Genomic DNA, 11,830 nt, shown 5'->3' with positions numbered 1-11,830 from the left:
GGAATCCGGCACGGTTAAGGGAGATGAACACAACAGCTCTGGGCAGGTCACCAAGCCACAGTAAATCTGTCCTTCCTAGGAGAGCAGGAGGAAACAAAAGTCATTGTCAGCATTATAAAGGGCTGTATGTCTCCCAGGTTGGGGTGACAGCACTTCAAACTGTAGATTTAACATAAATCATTAGAAGGAAATTCCTCCCTGTGAGGGTGCTGAGGCACTGGCACAGGTTGCCCAGAGAAGTTGTGGCTGCCCCATCCCTGGAAGTGTTCCAGGCCAGCTTGGATGGGGTTTGGAGCAACCTGGTCTAGTGGAAGGCGTCCCCGCCCGCGGCAGGGGGTGGGACTGGATGAGCTTTAAGGTCCCTTTCCCTGACATCTCCCAGTAGAAAGACCTGGAGGACACAGGTGGAAATGGCAAGTGTGATGCTGAACCCAACCCCAGCTGCACACCAAATGTCCCTCCTTTTGCCTTAGGTCATTTGCTAACACCATAGCCAACCACACAGACACTGGGTCAAAAAAGCTGTGGATAAATGTTCAGGCATAGACCTCTTGTGCTACCTGTGTGATTGGTTTGGAAAACATCTTTGCTGCAGTGATTCAAGCTTAAAACCACAGGTCAAGACCAGTCTTGACCTTGGTGCATTCCAGTCCCGCTTCAGTCAATGGATTGGCACTGATTTGCTGCAGGACTAAGTTTTTGCTGCTTTGCAGAAGGGTAGAAAAGGATGTTCAGCAGCCAGACCTCCACAGCAAGGTCTTCTCTGTGCAGCAATTTTCTCTGGGGTATCCACACACTCCCAGTCAACCAAAACCAGGAGGTTAACCAAGGATATCCTCATAGAAAACCAAACCACAGCAGCTTCCTCTCCCATCAGGAAGCCAAACCTCTGTGCAAGGATCATGAAGAGAATGAAGAAGGTTTGATAAATGACAGGATCTGGTAGAGGTCACTGCAAACCAAACTCTGCTCTCTGCTTCAGAGATTCCAGTCTGACCTCTTCCTTCTTTCTCTTGACCAGCAGCTCATGGCAATGACCTGCCTTGGGCAAGTATAAAAAAGCAGGATTTATCCCAGAGGCTCTGGTCTTGGGGCAGCTTTCAAAGAGGGTTAGACCAGCTGTTCACGCAGCTGTTCTAGCAGCTGACAACATCAGACACAGCCCAGCGAGACCTCACTGCTGCAAGACTCCATAGCCAGCCTTTTTTTTCCCTTTGCATCCAAGGCATTGCCCTGTGGAATAAACAGAGCCCAAGGGACAGCCTGTGACTCTGAGAGGGACACAGAACTCCACAGGTGATGCTGCAGGATGAGGTGGGAAAGCAGGACAAGGTGGGTACATCCAGTCAGATTCCAGAGCTCCCACCATCCCTTTGGGTGTCTGACAGAGGAACAAGCCTCAAAAGCTGTAAAATTTCTACATTTTATCTAATTTATACATCTAAGTTATTCCTCTTGCAACCAAGCTCTGAGGCATGTGAGGCTCAGAGCGGCTATTCCAATATCACAGATACTTTACTATCAAGCATCACATGATGTAACCACTGTGTGTGTTCTTGGCATGAGAGAGGGAGGTGGTTTGGGCTCTCTTGCCCCTTTTGTCTTTCCTGGCCAAACTTAGTCCTGGTGCAAGCAAAGCCCAGAGCAGTGGAGCCTGACCCCATCCAAGGGCTCTGAATGATGCAGGTGAAAGCCATACCTGCAACCCTCTCATGTTTTATGGCAGAGGCTGCAGCTCACATGAGCAGTTTCCCACAGCATCCAAGTCCAGCGTCAGTACTTTCAATCCCCTTTCCTCACTCCAGCTCGAGGAGGAGCTGCTCCACTTATCTCCTGACACTCAGCTCCTGGCACTCCACACACCTTTCCCACCACCACTGGCCAGGCTGCCTTGTGCCTCCTGAGCAAGCTGTCAGAACTCATTTTTGGATGGGTTTCCACAGGATCCCAGCCACTGGGAGAGGACTGGGTAGAGTGAAGCTAAGCCCTGTCTCAGGGCATTTCTGGAGGTTTATGAAGCAGGAACATCCTGATGGAGTTGCAAATGGGTGATGGATGGATAATCCATCATGGTGATGCACACTGAGGACATTCTGGACACTGCCACAGCCCTCCCAGTAGGACAGTCAGGACCATCAAGAAAGAAGGGCAATACAATGGTCCTGCCAAAGTCATTGGAACTCAGCATGAAAAGGTGATGCTTCCTGCAAATGCTTTTGGTAGACAACCTGGAAAGCACATACAAGGCCTTCTCCAGGGCACATCTCTGCACACTATGGCCCAGAGGAGGAAGCACCCAGCTCACCTAGTCACTGGGCAAGGAGCACTCAGCACCATTTCAAAGGGACCTCAGTCTTCTGTACTGATAACCTGATCCTAATGACAAATCATCCCACCATGGGCTGGTACCACCCGAGGATCTTCACATGGTTTTTGACCTGGTGGGACACTATCGGGATGCAGGAGAAGAACCCAAGCCCTCCCCATGTCCCATGGGCTCGCCAGGAGCTTACCGAGCAGCTGCACTGCACACACTGGTTGGGCTGACGGCTGGGGAACAGCTCAGTGGTGGTGAATATCTCTCCTTGATGGTAGGTCGTCCCATTGTACTGGCAGGACTTGACAGGTGCCCGCAGACCAGAGGGGGAATGTGGCTCTGGAAAAGAAGATGAGAACAGGATGAGAACCAGCCCTTCCCCGGCCCTGATGGATGTTCCACAGCTTCTCCACCAGTCCAACCCAAAAGGACAGGAAGCCCTTTATATCCCATGGTTGTCATGAAGAAATAGTTGGAGAATTGCATGGTCGTGGGGAATTATGTGCCCAAATGTTTTGGGGGTATGGGGGTGTCCTGACTGCACTGAGCTCAGCACAGTGGTAAAACCTGGAAGTCTGACCTCTTGAGTCAGTGCTGGAAAAGCTAGTTAGAAACCACCAGTGATTTGAGAAATCAGCAAGACAAAATAGGATAAAAATAGAATAAAAAACTTAAATTTTTAGTCAGACACCCAAGGGAGAAGCACTTTTTACCTGACTCCATCTGAATTTGAAGATCATTACAACGATGGGAAGGAATAAAATCAAGAATTTTGTTTAACATCTTCAAATTCTTTTTTTTTTTAATCTAAGACACTTTGCTGGCAAATGATCAGAATGAAGTGCCAGTTCCTGGTTTGCCCCTGAAGTGTGAACTGACATTTTGTCCCTACAAGGCTCTCAGGATGGTGGGGGAGAAAGTGGTCTGGCAGTGAGCATTTTTCCATCAAAATGACATTTTTGGAGGGAAAAAGCAACATGAGCAGCCTGAGCTGCCACTGCTTCCATGACTCTGTGAGCAATGCAGGCCACAGGTATGAGCATTCAAGTGACTGCAGTTGAGATCCTACACCCTGTAGGACCATGGCCACTTTGTCACCCTCTCCCTGAGGGATATCCACCTACCAAGACACCGTGGGCAGCACTGCTGGGGGTCCGTGACAGGGTTGGCACAGTGCAGAGCTGGGCATTGGATCCGGTAGCACCTGATGTTGGTGTTCTGGGGAGAGACAGAGATGGATCATTTAGCTCATGGAGAACATTCAGGTCATGTTTGCCCCTGTAAGAAGAGGAAGATGTTGGATGGTGGCCACATTAGGACAAATTGTGCTGGTTGCAGCTCACCAAGCATGTCTCCATCCCTGGCTTAAATCCAACCATCCCATGGGCTCTCATCAGCAAAGATGACCTGTTGTCAAGACAGCAGCCCTAAGCCACCTCCATCCTCAACCCACCAGTGCTACTGAAACAGAATCACAGAATCACAGGATGGTTTGGGTTGGAAAGGACCTTAAAAATCATCCAGTTCCACCCCATGCCATGGGCAGGGACACCTTCCACTAGACCAGGTTGCTTCAAGCCCCATCCAACCTGGCCTTGAACACTTCCATGGATGGGGCAACCACAGCTTCTCTGGGCAACTTGCGCTATTGCCTCACCAGCTTCATAGGAAAGAATTTCTTCCTAACATCTAACCTAAACCTTCCCTCTTCTAGTTTAAAACTATTCTCTTGCCCAATCACTCTCTGCCTCTGCAAAATATCACTCTCCATCTTTTTTACAAACTCCCTTTAAGTACTAAAACTTGATGACATTGAAGGTCTCTTCCAATCTTGATGATTCTATGATTCTAAAAGGTCTCCCCGAGGTCAATGGCAACTCCCTCACAAGGCCAACCCAGCACCTCCAGGGGACATGACAGCTTTTTCAAAAGGAAAGAGATTAATCCAACATCATTATGGGACTGGAAAGGGCTTCTCTGGTCCAATTAGACACCAGGACTGATCTACTTAAAAGCTGCCACAGCCAAGCCCCAAGGCAGCAGCATCCCCAACCCCTCCACATGCCTCGGAGCAGCTGCAGCGGATGCAGTACATGAGCCCCTGTGGCTCCAGGTAGGGGTGCCAGCTCTCCCCAGGGATGTACTTCTTGCCGTTGAAGTCGCAGAACGTGTCCGGCCCTGAAAGTCAACCAGGAGAAGCCACATGAGAAAATGGGATTGTCCTCCAGAGAGCTTTCCTCCTTCTGTGAAGAGAAGAACAAGGACACCCCTGTGCCTTCATGCTGTTCCCCATGAAGAGCTGATGGCCACATCCCATCCACCAAACACTGATGGAATACATTACCCAAAATGTCGGGTTTTTTGCAATAATCCAGTGGAGTTTTTTCCCACTGGGACCAATCTGACGCAAGTGGCGACTCCTCTGAGCAAGCTGGACCCCCTTGACAAGCAAGGAACTGAATGGGTGGGGTTTAGGCAAAAAAATGAGGTTTCACTCTAAAATAAGGCAGTAGAAATGCTCACTGGAGGATGGACAGGTAATTTTAGGCAATGCTATAGGATGGATTTTCCCCCAGGGAGACTAGAAAGGTTGGGAGTGGTGACAGAGATAGGAGAGCCAGAATTTAGGAGACATTTTCACTGTCATCAATGGGGAAAAAAAAAAAGAAGAAAGAAAAATAAAAAGACAGTGTTGGGTAGAAACACATTCTGGAGAAAAATCTTTTGCTCCCCCTAAGAGCTTCAGCTCATTCTCTCAAGGATCCCAAGAAAAGCACATGGGCAGCCAAACCTCAGCCCTAAGGAGCAGGACTGGGCTGGCTTGGGTCATCCCACCAGGCTCAGCCCCGTAGCTTTCCCTGAACTGACACAGCACTGGTCTGACTGGAATGATTGCCTTTTCATTTATGGGGCTGTCCATGGGCACAGCAAATCTACCTCATCCACTTTTGGCCCCAGAAAACACACACACACGTATTTTTTTCTTCCTCCTCGATCCTATATCCCAAAAAGGGCTGGTTTCCAGCTGTGCTTCTAAACTGGAAGTGTCTGTCCCAGAAACAATCCAAATCTGCCTACACTGGCATGGGTTTAATCTTGCCATGGCACAGGGAGAGGGATGAGACGGTGCCCAGCACAAGTCATGGAAGTGATCCCCTTCAGAGATCTCTCCCTGTATTTTAGCAGGTCCCTATCAACACCCCCATCTCCAAGTTCTTGGTTACACACCAGTCCTTGGGCAGGACCAGGTCAGCACAGCAGGAGCCTGTGGGACAAACCATGGCCATAATCACCACCAAACCCCGCATGACTTTGGCCAAAAAAACTCCAGTCATCCTTAATATTCACACCCACAAGCATCACCTGGTCCTGCAGGACCAAACTCCAACCCAGGCTGGACCTCCAGGAACCTGGACCCTCTAACAGCTCTGGTGGCTGCTCCCACTCTTCCATGGTGTACCCCCAAGCCCTGACCAGGCAGAGGGTCATGCTGGGAATTAAGTTCTTTCCTGACTAAGCACATACCTGCCTGTGTGTGTTATTAGTAGTTTAAGTGCTCACAGCCCCACTAAAAACCAAAGGTGATTTAAAAGGTTATGTCATCAAGTGGATCTGAGACAGTTCGGGCAATTACATTGCTTGAAGGCATTAGAGACATTTATGCTCCCTGAAGCATTTATGGGTCTTTTAAAACCTTGTGGCACCCTGGGGATGAGGGAGAGGGGAGAGGGCTGTTTTCCAAGGCATGGTGCCCAGCTCCCACCTTGATGAACAGCAGAGGGTCCCCAAATGAGCTCAGTGGTATTCACCACCCCAAGAATGCTAAAAGCCATCCTGTGCCTCTGTCACCTTACCAAACGTGTCCCACCTTACCAAAGCTGGAGATGTCACCTGCTTAATGCATTTCTTCCCATCAACCAGACAAGACTCATCCAAATATGCTTGGGCAGGCTGTCATCCCTCCTCCAGCTCCTGGCCATCCTCAGGATGAACCCAAGCAATGCTCTACTATGGCCAGCCCCTCTGGCCAGCAGGAAGGGCAGCCCTATGGGTCTATCATGATCCTTAGGGGTCTCTTCCAAGTCAAGCCCTGTCAGCAGCCCTGAGCTCCCTGCTGATGGCTTTAAGCATTTGTTTCTCCTAGCTGTACCTTCACAGGAGGTAGCCACCAGCTGTTCAGACCACCTGGCCCAAGCACAGCAGTGTGGGACTAGTGTTGCATCTGCAGAAGTAGAGATTTGCAATAGTTTTGAAGTGGATGTCATCAGAGGGACAGGCAGAAGTATTTTTCTTCCTTTTTCCTACTCAGGAGTTTACATTGTCCCCATAGCCTGCTCCAAACCTCTTGACCAGCCAGCAAACCCCTGTCCCTGGGCATGCACACACAGGCTCACAGCAAACCATGCAAAAACTGCAGAAACCCAGAAAAGAGAGAAAAAAAATCCACAAAATTAAAAAATACCCCAATCTTCATTTTGCAAAGGAATGAGAAAACTACTTCATTTTTCCCTGCTTGCAGCATCTTCATGAATTACACTGAGGGTGAACAAATCAAGTTGCCTCCATGTGACGTGACCCAGCTCGGCTCGCAGGCTCCCATGCCAGTTGGCTGCTTCCTTCAAACATTTAATCACAAGTGGAGCCCTGGTTTGGGTCCAGCCCTCGAAAGCAGCCTGATTCATGTCTGCAAAGGGCCTGCTGGTGAAATTGAAGCCGACTGGCAGCACCAGGCAGCAGGAGACACTTGTCGGCAGCTCAGTAGCACTGTGCCGCATGTTTGGCAAGGGGCACCACTGTGCTTGGGTAAGAGCAGGCTGGGGATGGTGGAAGGAGGAGATTTAAAAGCTGGAGGCTCTGGATCATTTTTGCCCATGCCAGGCTAATAATTTCATTTTCAGAGGTCAAACTTTGGATATCTTCCCAAGTCTCTTGGAGTGAAAAGCCATTTGTGGCAGTGAGTTGCTCCTGTGCCGTCCAGTCACCTTATTTATTCCATCCAGCAGCGGCACACTCACAACAGTCACATGGGCTTGCTTTTCCTTTTCCAGAGAAGGCTTTGCAGCACCAAAATTCCAGATGAAGCCCTCATCTTGTTTTCCTTTTCGAGGACCACAAGGCAGTAGCCCAGCCTGGTCCACACCACCTTGGAGACACAAGCAGAGCTTGCTGATTGCAAGCTAGAGGCTCCATGCTTGGAATTAGCCCTATAAGACCTGGAAGCAGGAGCAGAGGTGGAAAGGAGTGAGTTCCCCATTGTAAACACCTCCAAGAGCAGGTCCCACTTGACCAGTTTTTTCTGAAAGGATGATTAAATGATAGCATGTGCTGCCCAGGGAGGTGGTGGAGTCCTGAAGGAAAGACTTCACGTGGCACTTAGTGCCATGGTCTATTTGACATGGTGGTGCTAGGTCATAGATTGGACTCGATGACCTCAGAGGTCTTTTGCAACCTTAATGTTCTGTGATTCTCAAACACAAGAAGCCCCCAGCACAAGACTCTGCTCTTCAGAGAGCCATTATGAGTTATAAGAACCAGAAAAAACAAATGAAAGCCATGGAAATAATTCCTCTGCCGCCAAGCAGCAAGTCCTGTGGTGCATCCAGGGACCTCTCTCACACTATGAGAATGGAATCCCTCTTTAGCTTCATACACCAGGCATCACCAAGATGCCATCCCACATCTTCTTGACCTGCTCTAGATTCAGTGAGAGAACATGAAATGAGGGGAGATGAGCAAGACCCCACAACCTCGTTGTTGAACCATCAAATTTGCCAATGTCAGTCAGAACACTTCCAGAGAGAGAACCACAGAATCACAGATTGGTTTGGGTTGGACGGGACCTTAAAGACCACCTAGTTCCAACTCCCTGCCATGGGCAGGGACACCTTTCACTAGAATTTGACCACATCTCCTGACCTTGCCAGAGTGCCCATGAGACCTTGACCTCTCCCACCCACTGGCACAGCCTGTTTGAGCCAGTTCCTTGCACCCTTCCATGTTCACAGTGGACAAGGACATCCCCATGGGTCTCCCAACATGGTGGGACTCATCCCACTGCCTGGGTGCTCTGGCCATGGCTGAACCAAGGGCCAGAACAGGTCAGATGGTCTCCTGAACTGATCCTTAGCACAGCAGCAGGAACCAAATTATCCTCTGGCTCAGGCTCAGCCATGCTTACTTAACCTCCCTCTGGACATAGGGAATGATGCTCAGGGAAGTCAAGCGACACAGCAGACCCTATCTCTGCATTCCCCACTCCCATGTTGGGGTTTCTCAGACCTGAGCAGAGGATCCTGAATGGACTTTCAGCTGCTTTTATATTCCTCCTCCACCAGCCCAGGGAACAGCTCCCATCATTTCCCAGTGGGTCTCTGCACACATGGGATCACCATGTGTCAATCCTGACTAACTCTGGAGCTCCTCTATGCTACAGGACACTGAGGAGACCCCATAGGCGAGTCCTTGTTGTGGGTAAAGCCTTTATCCATGGCCAGAGAGGGGCTGATGCATCTGCAAGACCTCCAAGTGTGGAAAATGAAGGCAACAACCTCTTTTAACTTGCATCCCTCAGTCCTGTGCCTCAATTTCCCTAGCAGAGACTTTCACTCCACAATTACAGAATCACAGAATCATTAAGGTTGGAAAAGACCCCTGACATCACCAAGTCCAACCTATGACCTAGCAGCACCATGTCAACTAGATCATGGTGTTAAATGTCACGTCCAGTCTCTCCTTAAACACCTCCAGGTACCAAACTGGTTCCAACAAGGATGTAACCAAAACATCTCACCGGTCTTACTTTGCCTCTCTCCTGTTTCATCCCATGGCTGGTGGGAGGTTCCTGCATCCCCAGATAGCACCCCTGAAGCTCTCTCCCAAGTAGGGCATATCTGAGCTGCACTCCCAGACCCAAAAGCCTTTTTGGAGGTCACACACCTGCCAGCCAGCACTGTGCTGGGCATGCAGGAAGGAGTTTATGCAAACCAGTTTGCAAGTTTTAATAGAGCTCATAAATAAAGTGCAAAAAGCACTGTCTGGTACACAGAGTCCAGGCGCTCCCATGACAGCCCTGTATTTATGAAGGGCTTAAAATGCAGCTTAGCTGAGAAGGGACTGGGTAAAACACACTGCACCCTTGACATGCGGCACCCTAAAGACTCTGCTTACATCCACATTGCTTCCCACACATTCACCTCACTCAGTTCTGGGCTGGGAATACCTTTATTGGACTTTGGGAGCCTGGAAAACTCTGTAGATCAAATGCAGACTCATGGAGCATCTCTGAGCTCCCCAAGGAGGAGAAGCTAAGCAACGTACTGCACCCAAAGCATCTCCATTGGCTCTGATGTTTGGTTTGGTTGTCTAAAGAGGTGTGCGCAGCCCTCACATCTCCCTTACCATGGCTATGATAGCACTTGTTTTTCATCCTGGTCCTTTGCATCTTGGAGCACCCAGTCCTTCATGACGCTGGACTCGAACTCATGGACTCCCTTTCCTTCAACAACCACATTCAAAAGAAATGAAACAGCAGCTTCCAAGCTCCTGGGGAAAAGTTTGGTTGTCTAAAGAGGTGTGCGCAGCCCTCACATCTCCCTTACCATGGCTATGATAGCACTTGTTTTTCATCCTGGTCCTTTGCATCTTGGAGCACCCAGTCCTTCATGACGCTGGACTCGAACTCATGGACTCCCTTTCCTTCAACAACCACATTCAAAAGAAATGAAACAGCAGCTTCCAAGCTCCTGGGGAAAACCACAGCCCTGCACCCTCCAGAGATGCTGGTGCTTGAATGCCCCCAGCCAAATCATCACTGCATGCAACTATTGCTCCTGAGTTACTCAGAGCAGCTTGGCTGCAGCACATTCGGCCCAGTAACCTGTGCCTCTGATATTTTTTCTCAGTTGGGAGTGTAAATCCCCTAAAATAGCCTGTTTCTGTGGGCAAATTCTTCTTTCCTGACTTGCCTTCAAGCCCAAGTGCTTCTGCCTCTCACCTATTTTTAGACACGACACTGTAGGTCCCTTTGGCTGATGAGGCTGCTCGTAACTAATTTATTTCTGTCTTTACTCTCCCTGAGCACTCAGCCTGAGAAAAATGTGTGGCTGCAGAGGTAGACAGTCCACATTTTGGTGAGGATCTTGTCACCAAAATCACCCTGCCCTCAGCCATGGGGCATGTGGACCCTCCATGCCATGAGATACATCATGCAGCAAAGCTAGTGATGCAGAGCTCAGGGATGATCTTGGACCTCCCTGGTCCAATCCTGCCTTTATTCCCCTAGTCCCCAATCCTGCCTCTATCCCATAGTCTCTAGCTCTTTATCACCATTGTAAGTCCTGCAAACCACCCCAACACTTCCCCTCAAAGCAAGCAAACCCTTACTGCTGCCATTCATCATGGTTTATGCCCAATTTAGGGGCTGTGCAAGCCTCAGCAGGCACATCTGAAGAGCAAACACCTCACCTAACACCTGCTTTGCCTTCTGGAGATGTCTCCATCCGCCTCCTAGCCTGGATACCCTGGCAGCCCTGTCACAGACAGGGAGTCAGATCCACAAGCCCTGTGCAACAGATGCTGTGGTCTGAGTTCAGCAGCTTTCAATGAGCCCAGGGAAAGGAACGTAGTCAAATTCACCTGGATTTGCTCTCCAGGGCTCTGCACAGCCCCATCCATCTGCCTGCCTTCTTCCCCACTACTGGGATGAGCAATCCAGCACTCACATTTTGGGTCTGTGCTCCAGGAGGATGATTATTTGCCGAGTGCTAATGCACTGCTGGCAGTGGGCAAGTTGTAAATCACCCTGACATAGCCTCTGACAGACTCCGCTGGGATTCCGGGACATTAACAGGGAGAAAGAAATATAGGGACACAACAGGTCCTGCTCTGCTTTGGTCAGTGCTCCAGTGGCTTCACAATGTTGTAGGGCTGCTTAGCACCCACTGGTGGGGTCCCAGTGCTTTGCCCAAGCCAAACTCACCTCGTGGCCCCAAATTAACACCTCCAGCACCCTCCAAGCTCCTAAAAATCCCTAGCTAAGTCCTTCAAACCTTTCTATACAAGGAAGTGCCCAACCTCTCCCCCCCTTCCCCATCCCAAACCTCCTCTGTTCCAGTAGTCCTGCTGGGAAAAGTGAGAGGGAACGAGGGATGGACATGGAAATGAACAAGGGATGGACATGGAGACAAGCCCCCTGGTTTGCACTGGGGAGTTCATTTCCCCAAATTGTCCCTGTCCCAGTCCACCCTTGGAGGGGAGATGCACCCGTGCAGGGTGTGATCTGTGCAGGGGAAGGACTGTAAGTCACCCCTCTGTCCTGCAGCATTTCTAGCCCGTGGAATGGGGGTCTCAGACCTTCAACACGCCCCTATCAGCCCATGGAAACCCTCTCCCCAGCCCCTCACCAGCACACAGATGTGTGCTCCATTCTGTACAACCCCTCAGAGCAGCTGGGGACAGCAGCACGTAGACAGGGACAGCCATGTCCCTAACAGTCCAGGACAGCTCGTTGCATGG

The 11,830-nt window shown here is 50.0% G+C and overlaps 1 protein-coding gene across 1 annotated transcript in view; it reads right to left on the bottom strand.

The window, feature by feature from the left end:
* The window catches only part of CHRDL2 (chordin-like 2), a gene marked incomplete at its 5' end in the record, with an annotated part of 18,440 nt that extends 13,945 nt beyond the window's left edge, over nucleotides 1–4,495 (bottom strand). Inside the window, 4 exons of the mRNA XM_009073656.1 lie at nucleotides 1–75; nucleotides 2,514–2,656; nucleotides 3,442–3,535; nucleotides 4,383–4,495. The exon at nucleotides 1–75 is cut by the window's left edge and continues 19 nt beyond it. Coding sequence (XP_009071904.1) covers nucleotides 1–75; nucleotides 2,514–2,656; nucleotides 3,442–3,535; nucleotides 4,383–4,495 — 425 coding nt within the window. The remainder of the gene's footprint in view (nucleotides 76–2,513; nucleotides 2,657–3,441; nucleotides 3,536–4,382) is intronic.
* Between the last annotated feature and the right edge of the window lie 7,335 nt (nucleotides 4,496–11,830).

The sequence above is a fragment of the Acanthisitta chloris genome, unplaced genomic scaffold (genome assembly GCF_000695815.1).
Source record: "Acanthisitta chloris isolate BGI_N310 unplaced genomic scaffold, ASM69581v1 scaffold29374, whole genome shotgun sequence".
NCBI classification, from domain to species: Eukaryota; Metazoa; Chordata; class Aves; order Passeriformes; family Acanthisittidae; genus Acanthisitta; species Acanthisitta chloris.
The sequence above is the reverse complement of the archived record's forward strand: the minus strand, read 5'-3'. Positions and strand labels throughout refer to the sequence as shown.